Source organism: Athene noctua, chromosome 1, assembly GCF_965140245.1.
Source record: "Athene noctua chromosome 1, bAthNoc1.hap1.1, whole genome shotgun sequence".
Lineage (NCBI taxonomy): Eukaryota > Metazoa > Chordata > Aves > Strigiformes > Strigidae > Athene > Athene noctua.
The window spans coordinates 66,772,174-66,787,726 of NC_134037.1; the positions used below are offsets into that span (position 1 = coordinate 66,772,174).

The 15,553-nt window shown below is 40.2% G+C and overlaps 1 protein-coding gene across 7 annotated transcripts in view; it reads left to right on the forward strand.

Annotated features, from left to right (window-relative positions):
- ARFGEF3 (ARFGEF family member 3) overlaps window positions 1-15,220 on the forward strand; it is a 97,065-nt gene extending 81,845 nt beyond the window's left edge. For 4 of the 7 annotated variants that reach the window (XM_074896409.1, XM_074896411.1, XM_074896412.1 and 1 more), the window contains 5 exons: window positions 29-131; window positions 756-887; window positions 2,458-2,588; window positions 6,170-7,400; window positions 8,089-15,219. In XM_074896409.1, the coding sequence (XP_074752510.1) occupies window positions 29-131; window positions 756-887; window positions 2,458-2,588; window positions 6,170-7,400; window positions 8,089-8,280 (1,789 nt within the window). In that variant the 3' untranslated portion in view covers window positions 8,281-15,219. Of the gene's footprint in view, window positions 1-28; window positions 132-755; window positions 888-2,457; window positions 2,589-3,527; window positions 3,859-4,210; window positions 4,421-6,169; window positions 7,401-8,088 lie in introns of those variants that run through there. The other 3 variants (XM_074896408.1, XM_074896415.1, XM_074896414.1) reach the window with 3 other exon arrangements.
- The last annotated feature ends 333 nt before the right edge of the window (window positions 15,221-15,553 follow it).

Genomic DNA, 15,553 nt, shown 5'->3' on the forward strand with positions numbered 1-15,553 from the left:
ATGGCAATGTTTTCCTGTGTCCTTGCAGGTATGTGTTAGTGACAGCAGGGCCTGTTTTTACCGAAGAGATGTGGAGGCTTGCATGTTGTGCCTTGCAGGATGCATTCTCTGCCACTCTGGAACCAGTAAAGGTAACCTGCCTTTTTGCTGACAAGTCAAAATACAATCACATTAGTTATAGGCTCACTTACTTTTGACAGATTGCTTTTTATTTTTCACAAAAGTTTTTGGGTACAGAGCCAGGAAAAGAAGCGTAAGGATTATGCGGTAGCTTTTGTTACCCTGTCAATTCGCAATGAAAGGCGTTGAATCAGCAATGGAGATTGAAATAAATTTTTCTAAACGAGTACAGGTAACACTAGTTGCTAACAGTCCAGACTTACTCTAAATTTGTCTGCCAGTATGAAATCAGAAGTGTTAAATAGGTGAAAACTTACTTTTTTGATCCATTTCTTCCTCTGCATTGTCTAAATCTAGACAGAAGACAAAGTTGTTTACTTGATCTCCTAGCTGCAAGCTCCATATAGATTATTTCTCAACTCACTGTCTTTCTTGTAACAAAACATCCTGTTAAGGATGAGTACGTAAAAAGTTGTAATGCCTTTGCATCAGATACTTCAAATGCTAAACAGCGGGTGACGAGCTGATGGTAATGGGACAGATCACTTGTATTGCACACGAACAGGCTGGACAGCACTGCAGTCACTGACTTCATTTAACGCACAGTGAAAGTCTGATGTTGTGTCTCTCTATAGAACCTGTTGGGCTATTTCCACAGTGGTTCTGAAAGCTTTAGTGGCGATGCCTGTGAAGTGAAGGTGGCAGCCCCCTCCCTCTCACCAAGTGCTGAAGCTGAATACTGGAGAATCAGAGCCATGGCACAGCAGGTACTGACTGACATTTCAGGGGAAGTCAGAGAACCTTTTAAACTTGACAGTAAACCTCTACCACCACCTTTCTCACAAATCCTACAGGCAAAGACTTCCTCATTACCAGCCTAGCATTTTTTTGTCTAACAGTAGTATTGAGAAAAAGTAATAAAAACTAGGAAAAACATCCTTAAAACTGTCCTACTTTAAGTAAGAATTAGGAATGCCTATGGTGGGGGAAGATGCATGGGTACCTGAGGACTGACAATGAGCCTATTGTGTAATGCAGCTTATAAAATGGTAACCCTAGCATACATCAGTGGAAATGTTTCTGATGGAGAAAGGGAAATAGTAGTGTCACTATGAATCCTCATCTAGAATGTCATCTATTTTTTTGATTACTCTGTTAAAAAATGATAAATCCAAATGACAAAAAATGCACTAGAACAGAGACTGTGATATGAAACTAGAAAACCAAGATTTGTGCAACCTATCGAAGCAGAGTGTGAAGAGGAATGCAGGGTTTTTTTTCTCTGTAAATACCTGGGTATAGATTGCAGAGAAGAAAAAGAGTTACAGAGAACTGGAGGATAAGGCTGACACTTAACAAATGATTTAAAACTTACCACTAACTCCTAATCAGCAGAGCAAGCTTGGAGACAACCTTCTCAGGCTCCTTTTGAGTACAATGGTTGTTGTTCATTTTATGGAAGTGGTTATATGAAACAAGTTCCTTGAAATACAGCACACTGAAGTTAATGACCTGCAGGGTATGATAAAACTGTACATACTGTGTGACAGTTTCAGCATGGGAAAGCAGCTGGATTAAAAGAGCCAACAGATGTTTGGTGTCAATTTCTGGCTTGATTAATCATACCCTGATACTGCTTGAAAATCTGAGATACACAGACCAGGATTTGTGATCACAAATAATGTGGCAGTAGCAGACTTTGTTTGAATGGAAAAAATGTTTTAAATTAAGTTTTAAAGATGCAGAACTCAAGAAAGCAAGGAATGTTGCATTTATACTTTTGTTGTAGACACTATCAGTGGCACTCCCCAAGTACTTCTCAGCAGGAATTTGGCACAACTACTAAGATATAAAACAGTTACAGCAACGGAGAGGTATTTCCCCATTTACCACCCAAAATATTGCAAGTTAGGTGTTTGTATCTTCATGGCTGAAAATAATCCTTCCAGTAAACAACCTTTCTAGGTGCAACAGGCTAACTATGCAAACCATGTCCTTGAATCCACCATACATATTTTCTGATAGTAGTATACAGACAGCAGAAAGCTTGTTTTGGCGTTTGGTATTATGCCTTATACAAGTTCAAAGAAAAAGATGTCCGTCCTTTGCCCTGTGCTCTGCTGAGTATCTGGAGGTAGCCCATGGCTCTGAGGCTGTTTTAGCAAAGCAGCATGCTCCAGGGAAGTTCTGCCTGTGGGGGATACCTTTCATTCTCTCCATCACTATAAAATAAGTCATCATAACAGATCTTTCACAATGCAGGAAATCCTATTTTCACCCCCTCCACAGACCCAGTGCAAGTGCTAAACTGATTGTTTTATGTAACTTGTTTTCTAGGTCTTCATGCTGGAGACTCAGTGCTCCCCAAAGACCCCTAGCAACAAGGAAGGGTTTGAACATGCTCAGTCGTGCGTGCTCGTTATTGACCTGCCACCAGATAAGAAACCAAATGGGCATACCCAGAGAAGGTAAAATATCTTCTGAGGAAAATGCTGTGTCATTAAAAGCGAGATAAAAATATTGTCAGTCTGGCAGAGATGTGAACTGAGCCTGGCAAACCATGCCTCTCCATAGGTCTCATCAAAAAAATGAAATACATAAAAATTAGGGTTTGTGACACAGGAGACAACAGGTTACTACTGTCTGCTCTCCACATGTTCCCATGGTCATACACTGGTGGGCAGGCACGTGCAAGAGCTGTTACAGTTATAGACAAGCCTGAGTCAGGGTCTGTAATGTGTCCCTTAGAAAGCTAAATAAGGAAAATGTTTCTGATAGTAAAAATTGGTAGGTTACAAATACCTGAAGGATACATAAGGTCACACAAAGCCTTCAGAGGGAATGCAGATTAAGTTAAGAAAAGAATTCCTGTAGAAAATACTAGGAAAATCTTTCCAGTATTTGAGATGCTTTTCTTTAAGAAGTATAGTTATAAATACCAGTTTGAAGAAAGCTTTGGGAGTACTGTTATGTTTGTAATGATACCTAGCAAATGAAATAATGTTTGCTTCTCTAATGGTCTTTTAAATTCAGTATTACTGGATTAAGATGGTAGAAGAAGTTAATGGATAAACTGGAGTGGCATAAATTGAAGAGACCACATCCAAAGCTGCGAAACTCTCAGCATATTGATCTAGGGAACCTTGTTTTTGCTTGGCACTTTATTTTTATGGAAGCCTTTCTATATATTACCACCTCAGAAACTCATGCATTTGCATGACAATCTGATCTTGTCAAAGAATATTTCTTTTTGCTTGCACTCAGTTGTTTAAACAACTGCTGTAACATCAATAGGGGCAAGAATTAGAATTCTGCATTCAGGGTTTGTGTTTGTATTGCAAGGTGTGTAATACATGGCATGAAATTGTCTTTTACTAGATACCAAACCTGCTTCTGTACCACTTCAGGTGTTCTCATTCAAAACTAAACTGTTGCTTGCAACAAGGAGCCAGAATGTGATGGTCCTTTGGATGGACAGGAAGAAAGACCATGCAAGATGTCTCTATTCTTACACAGCTGTACAGATGTTTCCCCCAAGAGGAGGTGCTCTGTTGCCTCGCCTTCAGAGACCAGGGCCCTGCACAAAGATGAAGAAAGGTTGAGATCACAGTCTTAAACCCTTCCTTCATGGTGGGAAAATATCTGCTTTAGCCAAAGATTTCTTCTTGTTATAATGAATGCAAAACAAGAGACTGGAGTACTCCCCTCTCATGGTACATAAGACCATGCTGTCTAACAGGCTGCGTTCATAAAGGTAGCATGGGTCTTGTTGATCTTTAAACAAACAAATAAATAAAGCTTGCAATTAATACAAACTCTGAATGCTCTCACCCTGCGCTTTGTCTAAACAACTGCAAAAAGTGTATATGCTGATAGGCAAATGTTACCCCAGCAATGCTCATTTTTCACCAAAACAGGGCTCAAAAGTTGACTGTGCCACTGTTTTTCATATTATTTGCTATAGCAGTGCAGTAATATGCCAGGCGTGCATGCTAGTAACTGTGGCCTTTCAAAAGTTTTACTTTAACCTTAGTGAGGTTTCTCTTCTCCCTTTTTGCTTTTGTTTCCTTAATGCTGCATCGTTTCACAGGAAGCTGGGGTAAGGGAGCTTTTCTTCTTCCTAAAAAGTAATAATATATTTCAGTTTGAAACTTTGGGCAGAATAAGAAAATACTATCCTTAACCAGCTTTGGCACTGTGTGTTTCTACCTCTAGTTCTGTACTAATTTCTTTTGGAATTGAACAGTACTTTAAACTGTCCTTGCAAATTGCCTTTTTTGGCAATTACAAGGAAAGCAGATCTCCTTCATTCTGATCCTGCTTTTGGAACAGGATTAGTCTCTTTAAATCAATGCCAGCACTCATTTAACTTTATACATGCTCTTAAGAGCTTTTCTGAGTCAGAGCCTCTAATGGATTTTACAGCAGAAAACTACTTCCCCATAAAGAGCTCCAATGTATGTATTAATCACCAAGATTTTAGCACTGTCAGATAGTAAGACTACTGAATTTTACTGTTGTGTCAGCACTGACAGCTGTGTCATGGTAAGCAAACTGACATAGGTAAATTAACCCAAGAAGCACACTTTTGTCTGACTTTTTTTTTAAAAAATGCTGCATTCTCAAAACTGAGTTTTGATACAATTTCTAAAAAAAAAAAAAAAAAATTACATTTCTTGTTTTGGTATGTTGAAAACACTTTTGAAAGTTGTTTAATGAAAGTAGAATAATTTTTGCAACAAAAAAATTAAAGGTCTACAACTGAACATTTGATGTTACATGAAGATTTCCTTTGACTTCGACCTAAAACTTTAGTATTGCAAGCAAACTGAAAAATCTCTTCCTCACTTGATAGCAGTGCTAATTAAAATGCAACCCATCATAGTTCCCTAAATCAAAACCCAGATAACTATGTCTATCAGAGCATCAGCTCCAGTTAAAACATCACCACTGTAATCTTATGCAAAGACTTTTTAAAAAATTCCTTAAGATAGGTTTCACAGTTTATAAATCCATGAGATACCAAACAACAGTCCTGTTCACCCTTTCTTCCTGGCCTCCCTTGCCTGCAAGCCTCTCAATGTTATTTACTGGTGAATGACCTGAAAACTTTGGTTGGAGGAATTTGCCATTCATGGGTTTCCTGTGCAAATCAAAAACCAGTGAGATCTAGAATGACTCACAGCATCTCCCTAACAGGAGTACATCTAAGAATCACCCAGTATCATATGTGGGAAACAGGGTTAGAAATACATATTTCCATGCTAGGCTCTCAGTATTCAAGTTGAAGTCTTAAGAGCAAACAGTGAAATGTGCCTTCAGCAAGACTTAACCTTCTTTGCATGCTCCATTGCACTGCTGATGTTTCTGTAGATTTTTTTTTTTATTGGTTGGTTGGCTCTTTGTGGTTTATTTTTAAGTACTACTCCTGGCATTAGCAGAAATGGAAGCTGAGTAGTAAACTAGTTTTCACCTCAGTTTGTCATGGGAAAGTTAAGATTGGCTGAAATGCTGGTGAAGGAATTTCTGGGTTATTTCAACTTAGCCAAAGTTCAGCAACAAAAATAGAAAATTCAGTCAAAGACCAATGGCAGAAGTGCTGCATAGCTTGTGTATTAACAAATTCCTCAGTTACAGCAGGCTGAATTTTTGAGAGTAGTTGCAGCTGCCATGAAATTGAAACACAGAATATTTAATCCCTCAGTGTCAGACATCTCTAGAGAAAAGAACAAAAATTACAATAGAGCTTTGTTTTAATTCCACTTCTGCACAAGTGCCATAGTGTGCTTGCTGTGGACAGTTATTTTTCTTAACCAATGTAAGTGTCTTCCCTTCTAGGAAAGTATTAGAAAGAGTAGCTGAAAGACCATTCCAGACAACTTTATCTTCCTTCACTTTTTTTGTAACAAGGCTGTGAAAATTTGGCCTTTCGTTTGCATCTTTCATGTTAGAGTCTCAAATATGAAGTGTTCCCGTACTTCTAGTAAAAGCACAATGCACCATTTTAATTTGATTTTCTTTTCTTCCTTCCCATGCTTGGTTTACCAAGTATTCCTTTCAGGACGATAGTGGTGAGCTTGCTGTCCCACCAAGTATTGCTCCAGAATTTATATGACATCTTACTGGAAGAATTTGTGAAAGGCCCTTCTAACTTGGAGGAGAAAATGACAATACAAGTACCAGAAAACAAGTTAGCTGGTTTTCTTAGGTACATCTCCATGCAAAACCTGGCTGTCATCTTTGACTTACTGCTGGACTCCTATCGAACAGCCAGAGAGTTTGACACCAGACCTGGATTGAAGTGTTTGCTGAAAAAAGTGTCTGGCATTAGTGGAGCTGCCAACTTGTATCGCCAGTCAGCAATGAGCTTCAACATCTACTTCCACGCTTTGATTTGTGCAATCCTGACAAACCAGGAGAACATCACTGCAGAGCAAGTGAAAAAGATCCTCTTTGAAGATGATGAGAGAAGCACAGACTCATCACAGCAGTGTTCTTCAGAAGATGAAGACATTTTTGAAGAAACTGCCCAGGTCAGTCCCCCACGAGGGAAGGAGAAGAGACAGTGGAGGGCTCGAATACCATCTTTGAGTGTTCAGCCCATCAGCAATGCGGACTGGGGATGGCTAATCAAGCGGCTTCATAAGCTCTGTATGGAACTGTGCAACAACTATATCCAGATGCATCTGGACCTGGAGAATAATATAGAGGAGCCTCCAGTGTTCAAAGGTGACCCTTTCTTCATTTTACCATCCTTTCACTCAGAAACCTCCACCCCATCAACTGGAGGGCAATCTGGGAAGGACACACCATCAGAAGATGACCGGAGTCAAATCAGGGACCAACTGGGAGAGAGCCTGACACCCCGAGGAGGGAATGGAGAAATGTTGCTGCTACCCCCACCCCTAAGTCCCAAACCAGAGAAAAAAGAGCAAACCAGGAAAAAAGAATGGTGGGAGAATGCTGGCAACAAGATCTACACCATAGCCACTGACAAAACTATCTCCAAGCTAATGACAGAGTACAAGAAAAGAAAGCAGCAACAGGCCATGACATCCTTCACCAAAGAGGTCAAAGTGGAAAAAAAAGGGGAGCTCCTGGGTTCAAGAGGGCCAGACTCGCCCATACTCCAGCGGCCACAACATCTTATAGATCAAGGTCAAATGAGGCATTCATTCAGTGCTGGGCCAGAGATCCTGAGACAAGAGAAGAGACCACGCTCAGGATCCACAGTCAGCTCCCTGAATATATCTGTTAGGGATGCCGAGGCCCAGATACAGGTAGGACATACCTGTAGTATGCTAATAATAATAGCAATAATTAAATGTATTCATTACATGAAGAAGTCATCATGATGAGGACCGAATATTTCAGCATCTAGCACTGATAAAAACCTGATTCTGTCCTACCAAAAGAAAATCAGTCTTCAGGGAGGTGTTTCAGGCATATGCTAGTACAGCTTTCAAGAGTGCCTCTGTGACTGGGGCCAAAGCTGCACTTAGTCCTAAGAACTAACAGCCTACAATTGACTCATTGCTTATTGCTAAGGGCTCTAGCCCACTTAAGGCTTTTGAAAATGTCATGCTGCTTATCACAATGCTTTTGTGCTTAAGAAGGTTTTTTGGTTAATTCCTCAGCAGAAATAGTGGGCTCTGTTGCTAAACAGAAACTTGCTGCTTGCATGTCCAAATGAATAAAGTGATCAAACTTGAAAGTCTTTGTTCACTGTGGGATGCAATAAATGGTGACGAAGAGTGAGCATGATACCTGCAATACAAAGTCAAACAATGACTTACAGTACTGAACATGAATTAGGAAGACACAGTGAACATTAAATGCATATGCTGACATTACTCAGTCCTCTTCATGAGGCTGCAGCCACCAGATACCTTATCTTCTGCCTCAACCAATGGGCTCATCTATTTAGAAAGGTCCTCTAAAGAGTCTTTTTTTGTTTCCAATTTGTAGGCATGGACCAACATGGTGCTGACAGTTCTCAACCAGATTCAGGCCCTGCCAGACCAAACTTTCACAGCCCTGCAGCCAGCAGTGTTCCCCTGTATCAGCCAGCTGACTTGCCACGTGACAGATATCCGTGTCCGCCAGGCAGTACGAGAATGGCTGGGAAGAGTGGGCCGAGTTTACGATATCATCGTTTAAACTTAGATGTGCTCTGTTGCAAAGGGGAGAAGACATCCAAGGTATACAGCAAAGAAGTATTTGGGGTTCATTAATTGCCTGTTTGTTGGTGATAAATTAAGAAACAATGAGCTTGTCGATGTATACCCCTATTCACTTAAAACTGTGTCCCTCACTCACACTAGCAAAGGAGGCAAAGCATGAGTGTGTCCAGGGGGGTCTGGAATGGTTCCAGAACCCAGAAACTGCCAGTAAATCCAGCTGATACTTCATTTTAATTCAAATTTGCAACAGCGGGAGCCACAATAAACTGCATCAGAACTTCCTTCCACACTTGCAATTAGCTGTGAACACAACTGTCATCTGAATGTCAAACTGGGCCAGTAAGCCTATGTAACTTTAAAAAAAAAAAAAAAATCAGGAAAAAGGTGGGGCTATAGGACAAATAAAAAGGTGACACTTGTTTAGGGTAACTTTTTTGCCTTCTGAAATTAGCATGAAAGAGGAAAGCCAAATAAAGATTATTGTAGTTACTATATGCCTCACTCACTAGAGAAAGTGGAGATTTATTTTGCCCTGAGAAGAGCCTTTGAAGTCTGGTCACCTTTGGAATAGCTAATAAGTGACTATTAAAATATCACAGGTCTAAAACTGGAACCAAGCACAGACTATTCATCCTTTCATTGCTCTTGTGGAGTATTGCTTGAAGAGAAATGGCACTGTCAAGCTGCCCTTTCTACAAAGCTACCCTGGCTGCCTCTTCAGCTATGCCTACAGCTGACATTTTTCCACGTGTCTAATTCCCCCTAAGGGCAACAGGGACGTTTGTTTCGCTGGGTTTTGTGAAGCTGGGGGAAAGACAGACCACAGAGCAAATACCAGCATGTGCCAATATCCAGCATTCAACTAAGAGCAGAGATAAAGTGTTCCAGTTTAAGCAGCACTGCAGCTAAGTTAGCTTATACTTCTACTGGAAATTTATGTTTGCTTATATAGAGCTGCTGTAGCCAGGAACACCCTTACCACCTTTGTTAAACTTAGCCTATCACTCCACATTGAGCTGAATCAAGATGGAAAATAGTTTGATAGGAAGGTATCTTTCCTGTTTCTCTCCCACTTCTTGTCTGCTACTGTAAATAGAAGGGGACAGATCCTCATAGACCAACACCCTCCTCTATGTAGCACTCCTATAGAACTACTACAATTTGTTGATATTATGAAGGGGAAGGATTCACTCTTGCGTTGGCAAATACATGTATGATGCTCTTCACAGTAGACACAGCAAAGGGTTACCTTGCTGCACAAGTTATGTCACAGCCCCTGGGACATGCCATCTTGTACTCCCATACTACACGATTTGTTGATTAGAAGTTAAAATAATTTGTGGAAAATAAATCGATTTAAATCTTGGGTGACCCCTTAATTATATTCTCCCAAGGCTTTTAAAATGTGCATACCAACTAAATATACAGCTTCAGTCCCTGCTCTAAAGCCTCCTCAAAATGACATTTCTTTATATCAAGTCCAGATTTTGCATAACTAACCTAGAAAAACTGAGGGAACCAAGAGGCTCCGTTGAACAGCCATCACCCAAGCTGATGTGGGTTTTTTTATGAAGTCTGCCACTGTCCTCCTGCTTTTTCCTTCTATTGCCCACTTCCCACTTCTCACCTGTTAGACTTGTGCAGGGAATATTCGTCTCATACCTTTCTGTAGTGTCAGTCACACTGTTTCCCTTTCTTTCAAAACTTCCCTTGGCTAAATTGTTTCAAGGATATAAAAATTCCATTAAAACTACTCTTCCTTACCACCTACATTGACTTTATAAATGAGTAATTTAACAATCTTATCAACTGTCAATTTTTCCCCAGCAGTTTTAGTACTTCCTTGGGGAAGGGTGAGATTAGCCCTCGGTATATGGGAGAGTAGTGACATGGTTTGATTTCTGTTGCCATGTCTTTCTTACACATCTTCAGGTAGAGTAAAAGGGTGGTTATACTATTCATTAATGTTTTTATTGGACATCTATACAGAACTGCTTTTAAAGCAGTACATTAATTAGCAAAAGAAATCAGAATAATAAACTATGCAAAACACCCAACTCTGCTGTTTTTCATTACACATGCATTGAATGGATGCAGATCCTTGCTGTACTAATCTAAAACTAAAGCAAATCCCTAAATTATGTTGGAGAAGCAAAACTAGCATCCAGAAGAGGGTCTAGTATTGGTGGTTTTGTGTTATGGTTGCAATACAATATCCTTCTGTAAAACAGAAATAAAAACTCTAGGAGCGACAATACCATCACCCCCACTCCCCTCTCAAGCCCATGAACACATTTGATTAGCCACCATCTTGAGCCAAACTATAATTTCATTTCAACTTTTTACACTACAGGTTCTATACTGGAAATGAGTAGAAAGTATATTTGCTGTATTGCTGTTGCCCTGTTTTAGACTTTGCCCTCCAAATTTATGCACTAAGTGCCCATTGTCACCCTCAGTGCCTCTGCTCATTAACACCCCTCCATAAGAGGTCTTGAGTAACTTTGAGTAATTCCAGAAATGTCATTTAAGAGGATGGAGGTGGGGATGAATGAATCTTCGAAGCAGCAGGCTTTACATAAGCAAAGTTTAGCATGTGCTTCTCTTCCTTTTCCTTGTGTGTAAAATGGTAAACAGGTGAAGAGAGCAGCCCGTGTCCATTTCAGGAACCATTAATCTGAGATGTAAATGCTTTCTGATGCACCTCCAAAATATAAATAAATAAAAAATTGAATTGGTTCATTAGTTTCACAGCTTTTTTTTTTTTTCTTTTTTAGCCATAGACATTAGCAAGCCCAAAGAAGTACAACACTAAACATGTGAAGTCACCATTTCATAGACCTGTGCAACCTGTTTCATGCCTACTTTGGGTTTAAGGCTGACAGCGTAAGTTCAGGCCTCACAAAGGAAGCTTTTAGCCCAAAGGAACAGTCGCAGGGAAAGTGTACTGGCACCAGCCTGTCCTAAGCTTCAGAAGGGGACTCCCCAACTCTGAACACCCCAGTCATGTTCAGCTGTACCACGCTATAGTGGCTTTTCTGTTTTCCACTTGTGAGGGGGGAAGCACCTCAGTCAGTAGGACAAAGTAGCCCTTGTATCCACACATGTAAGTCTTTCTGACATAAACCATTCAAATCCTTACTTACAGCCCCATGACATAATGCATGAGTTAACAGCAGCATATTACCAGCTTTACTTTTGAATCAGAGCATTTGAGCCTTGAAAAAACAGTCTGTGTATTATAGCCTGAGCTTATTCTTTCTCTTTGCTCTGTTTAATGACCACATTCTTCTCTTTTCTTGCATTTACTTTTTTGTCCCATGAATTTCTATAGAGTTTTTTTAAAATGACTTGCCAGTAATTTTTATTTAACTGGACTGCTTAAAAAAAAAAAAAAAAAAAGGTGTAGTGATATGACATCCTTCTCAAGTACAGAGTGGCACCTCTGCTGCCTTTGCGTAGTTCATACCTCCCACCTCAGGGCCACCACAGCAATCAGAGGCAACGACATCACATTTTAAAATCTTTAGGCAGCCACTCACAGAGAAAGTTGCTGTTGGCCAGCATCACCTACCTTTATGCACATGGAATAACTCATCACTGTGCAAATATTTAAAGCTGAAAAAAGCATCAGGAAGGAAAGTGCTACTTTTCTTGTATAACAGAAGCAGGGTTTGACCCCAACTGGTCTCAGGCCATTGCATATGTTTGCACTTTATTCTGTAGTGTGATTATATGTGGATGTATGAAACAGTTGAGACATATATGCAGATATATGGGACAGTTGAGACAGATACATGAGACAGCAGCCATAGAATTACCACCACTATCTCTTGATTAGCATGCTTTCATATCTTTAAGATGTTAAGATACAGATTTAATACTCTCCTAGGGATAAACACACATGTGAGAATAACTGACTTACTTACTTAATTTGGCATCTAGAAGGAATTATTAGTGAAAGATTTACATAGACCTGGGCAAAACCTTCCTTGTAAAACTCCAAGCACAGGCAACACAGCTTTTGCCTCATCACAGATTAAAAATTCCTGTCAAGGCCAGAGTTGACACTCATGACTTGTAAGGCACTTTGCCTTTCAATTTGAGCTTCAAGTTTTGTTTAAAACCTAAATCTTAGTGTAAAATCCACTGACAAATCCTCACATGCCAAAGATGCATCCCCCACCTCTAAACACCTTGTATTACTACTGTATGCGAGCTCCACCTTCACTTGATATAGTAGTATCTCAGTGTTGGTATCTCCACTGCAGAGCATGATGCAGCACCAGTATGAAACTGAGTGGCAAATGAGTTAGCAAGTAGAGAGGTCCAGTTCTGTGTGCTGCCTGCCTTTGTACCTCTCTTCACAGCTTTGGCCCACCCTCAGAGTGCCTAAGCTGTTGAAATCCCCACGAGTTACATACCTGGATATCTTTAATACTCAGGACTCGGTCCTTGAATCCTTTAGTCCCTACATACAAGTTCACAAGTTCTCAGGAAAGGGGAAGTCCTGTACAGTTCCTGATGTCACCCTCTCTGCTGCTGTCCTCTGTACACCTCCTGCTTGAAAAATTCACAAGACCTGGCACATATTCCCATGCATCCCAGCACCCCACAACTATCACTTTTGCACAGATCCAGTTTTAGCATATAGCAGGCTGACCATGGCAAGCCAAAGTAATTTATTTCTACATTGCTCATTTGTGTAGAAGCTTATTCAGAAATTGAACAGGTGGTTTAGCTATTTTTACCTTGAGCAATCCATTCTAGAAATGCCATTACTCAGTGATGACTTATTTTTAATTCGCTAAAAAAGTGCATGCTTTCCTTGCCCTTGCTTTTGTGGGCATGTGCTAAGATTATGATTAATCAAGATACTTACTCATTACTCCAGTTGTAGTAATTTCTGTGAAGATCTATGTACAGTGCTAATCATGGTATATGACACAAAACACAGGTTTTTTTCAATTTCTGATCATTCCACAATTGTTTGAAGAAATAATGCAATACCGTCAATTTAAAACAAAATAGTTTCTCTTCTTTTTTTAATATAAAAGGACCAAGTTCCCATAGCACAGAAGCACAAATGTGGGATTTTATGCAATGTAGATAACAGCATTTGGCAGCTAGAGATCCCTTTTCACCGAATCTCCCTATTTTGAGTAGAGTTTCTATAGGGAAACGACCTAAGGGTCTCTTAGCAACTCTCACCAGCAACACACCTGGGACTCCAGGAAGTTGTACAGATGCGAAGAAGAAGTCGTAGCTCCTCTTCCTGTTGTTTCCACTAATTGCCCTCAGAGCATATACTTTATATGTGATGCTAACTGTATGATATCATACTAAATAAACAGCTTTGGCCAAACATGGAGTGCTGGCTATTTAAAAAGAAAAAACAAAAAAGCATAGTCTAAGCATACACCAGTCTTTTCACTTAGTGCTCAGAGGTCTCTAATCTAAAAAGTAAAAGCAGAGGGAAGAAGAAATGGCCTAATTCTGTGGATATCAGTGGAGCTATACTGTATGAGCCTGGATTAATGCAATAATGAGCTTCCCTATGGGACCAAATCCCTCAAATTCTCTTTATTTTTGGCAAATTCATAAGCTGAAGTTTGAATAGTCTCCACTGCCACATTGAATCAGGGAACTGAATTTATGGAAGGCATTTTTTTTGTTAAGAAACATGGCAACAGGATCTATTTCAATCCTTTTACCCCAACATCCCACTTTTCAAAAGGTGGTTATGTACTTCCATAAATGTCATCTAAATACCATGGGAGCACCAGGGTCCATGCATTTGGTTCTTCTGGGCTGCAGTGACATGCCACACTTCCACAGGAAGCAAGCTGAAATGAGGGAGCTGAGTTGGCGGAGAGGCACAGGTGTACAGGCTCAAGCAAGGAACAAGTATCTTCCCTACAAGCAGGCTGTGGCTCCTGAGCCCCCTGCTCTGCAGAGGAAAGCAGGATTCAGTACCAAAGGGAGAAGAGCCAGGAAGGGCAGAGCATGGTGGTGACAAAGCCCTGTACTGCACAGATTGCAGGAGCAGACATTGAAAAGTATGCAATGACAGCAGCGAGCACTTCTTTCAGTTCCCCTCACTTTCTCTTGCCATCCCCTCTTTTTGTCATGATTTGTGAGACTGCAAACATACTTCTGTGGGCCCTTCAACCAGAACTGAAAACTGAAAGCAAGCCAAAGGGAGTGGACACTCCATTTTGCCAAAGATGTAAGCCTTTCCTGTTCCAATATTAAAAAAATCAAATTTTATTTCCATGATGATGGCTGCCATAGGAAGCATTTTACCACAAAACATGATTCCCAGGACTTCATCTCTCTAGCTGTATATTCAGGAGGAGCCACTCACACTTTCTAAGAGAGACTGTAAATTGCCTTGTCAAGCAAGTGCTAATTACATTGGGTTTACCTTCTACTGAGTTCATATCTAGCTGCAGTTCCCCGGTCTCATCCATGTTTCCTCCCTCTACCTTTCTGCTCTTCTTTAGAAAAACATCCCTGTGTCCGCCGTGTCCTGTTGTGCTGCTAGCTTTGTTTGGTCCTCGGGTGTCCAGTGGTCAGGCAGTCACTGTCAGCTGGCTTGCAAATTGTATTTTGTGTATATTTTATTCTGACTGAATTCTGAAATGGAAATATTTTAAAACAAAAATTATAAACTATTTATGTTGCTTGTGTTGTAGAATAAAGAAGCAAATGCAAAATAAATTATGCTTTGGTTTCGTCTAAAGAAAGTTATTTTACAGTTACTGATGAGGCAAAGGAGCAGAACTGAGAAAGGACCTGAAATACATGGTACATATCAGTAGGAACTGCAGTTTTCACAGATGACCTGGGAATTTAGTCACTTTGAACTGCTGGGGGGTTTTTTGGTGGGAGCTGAGATCTAAACACTTTAACAAATGAGCCCTACACCACTCCTAGCCTGAGCTGGGCTTGCAGAGGTGGAGAAGGATGAAGCTACTGAGACAGCTAAAGGTGCAAGTATCCACTGTGCAGAATTTTGAAGCATCTAAACAGGTGAAACATTTCTCTGTCCATTAAAATGAGGAAAATACTTCTGGCTTTGATTCCATTAGTGACACAATTAAAAAACAAATAAACAAAAAAACCCTACACAAACGTGTCAGAAAAAGCACCTACTTCCAATCACATAAATAGCTTTGAAAACTGTCCTAAGGTTTTAGGGATTGAACTCTACATACTCTGTCACACACTGAAGTAACTAATTTACT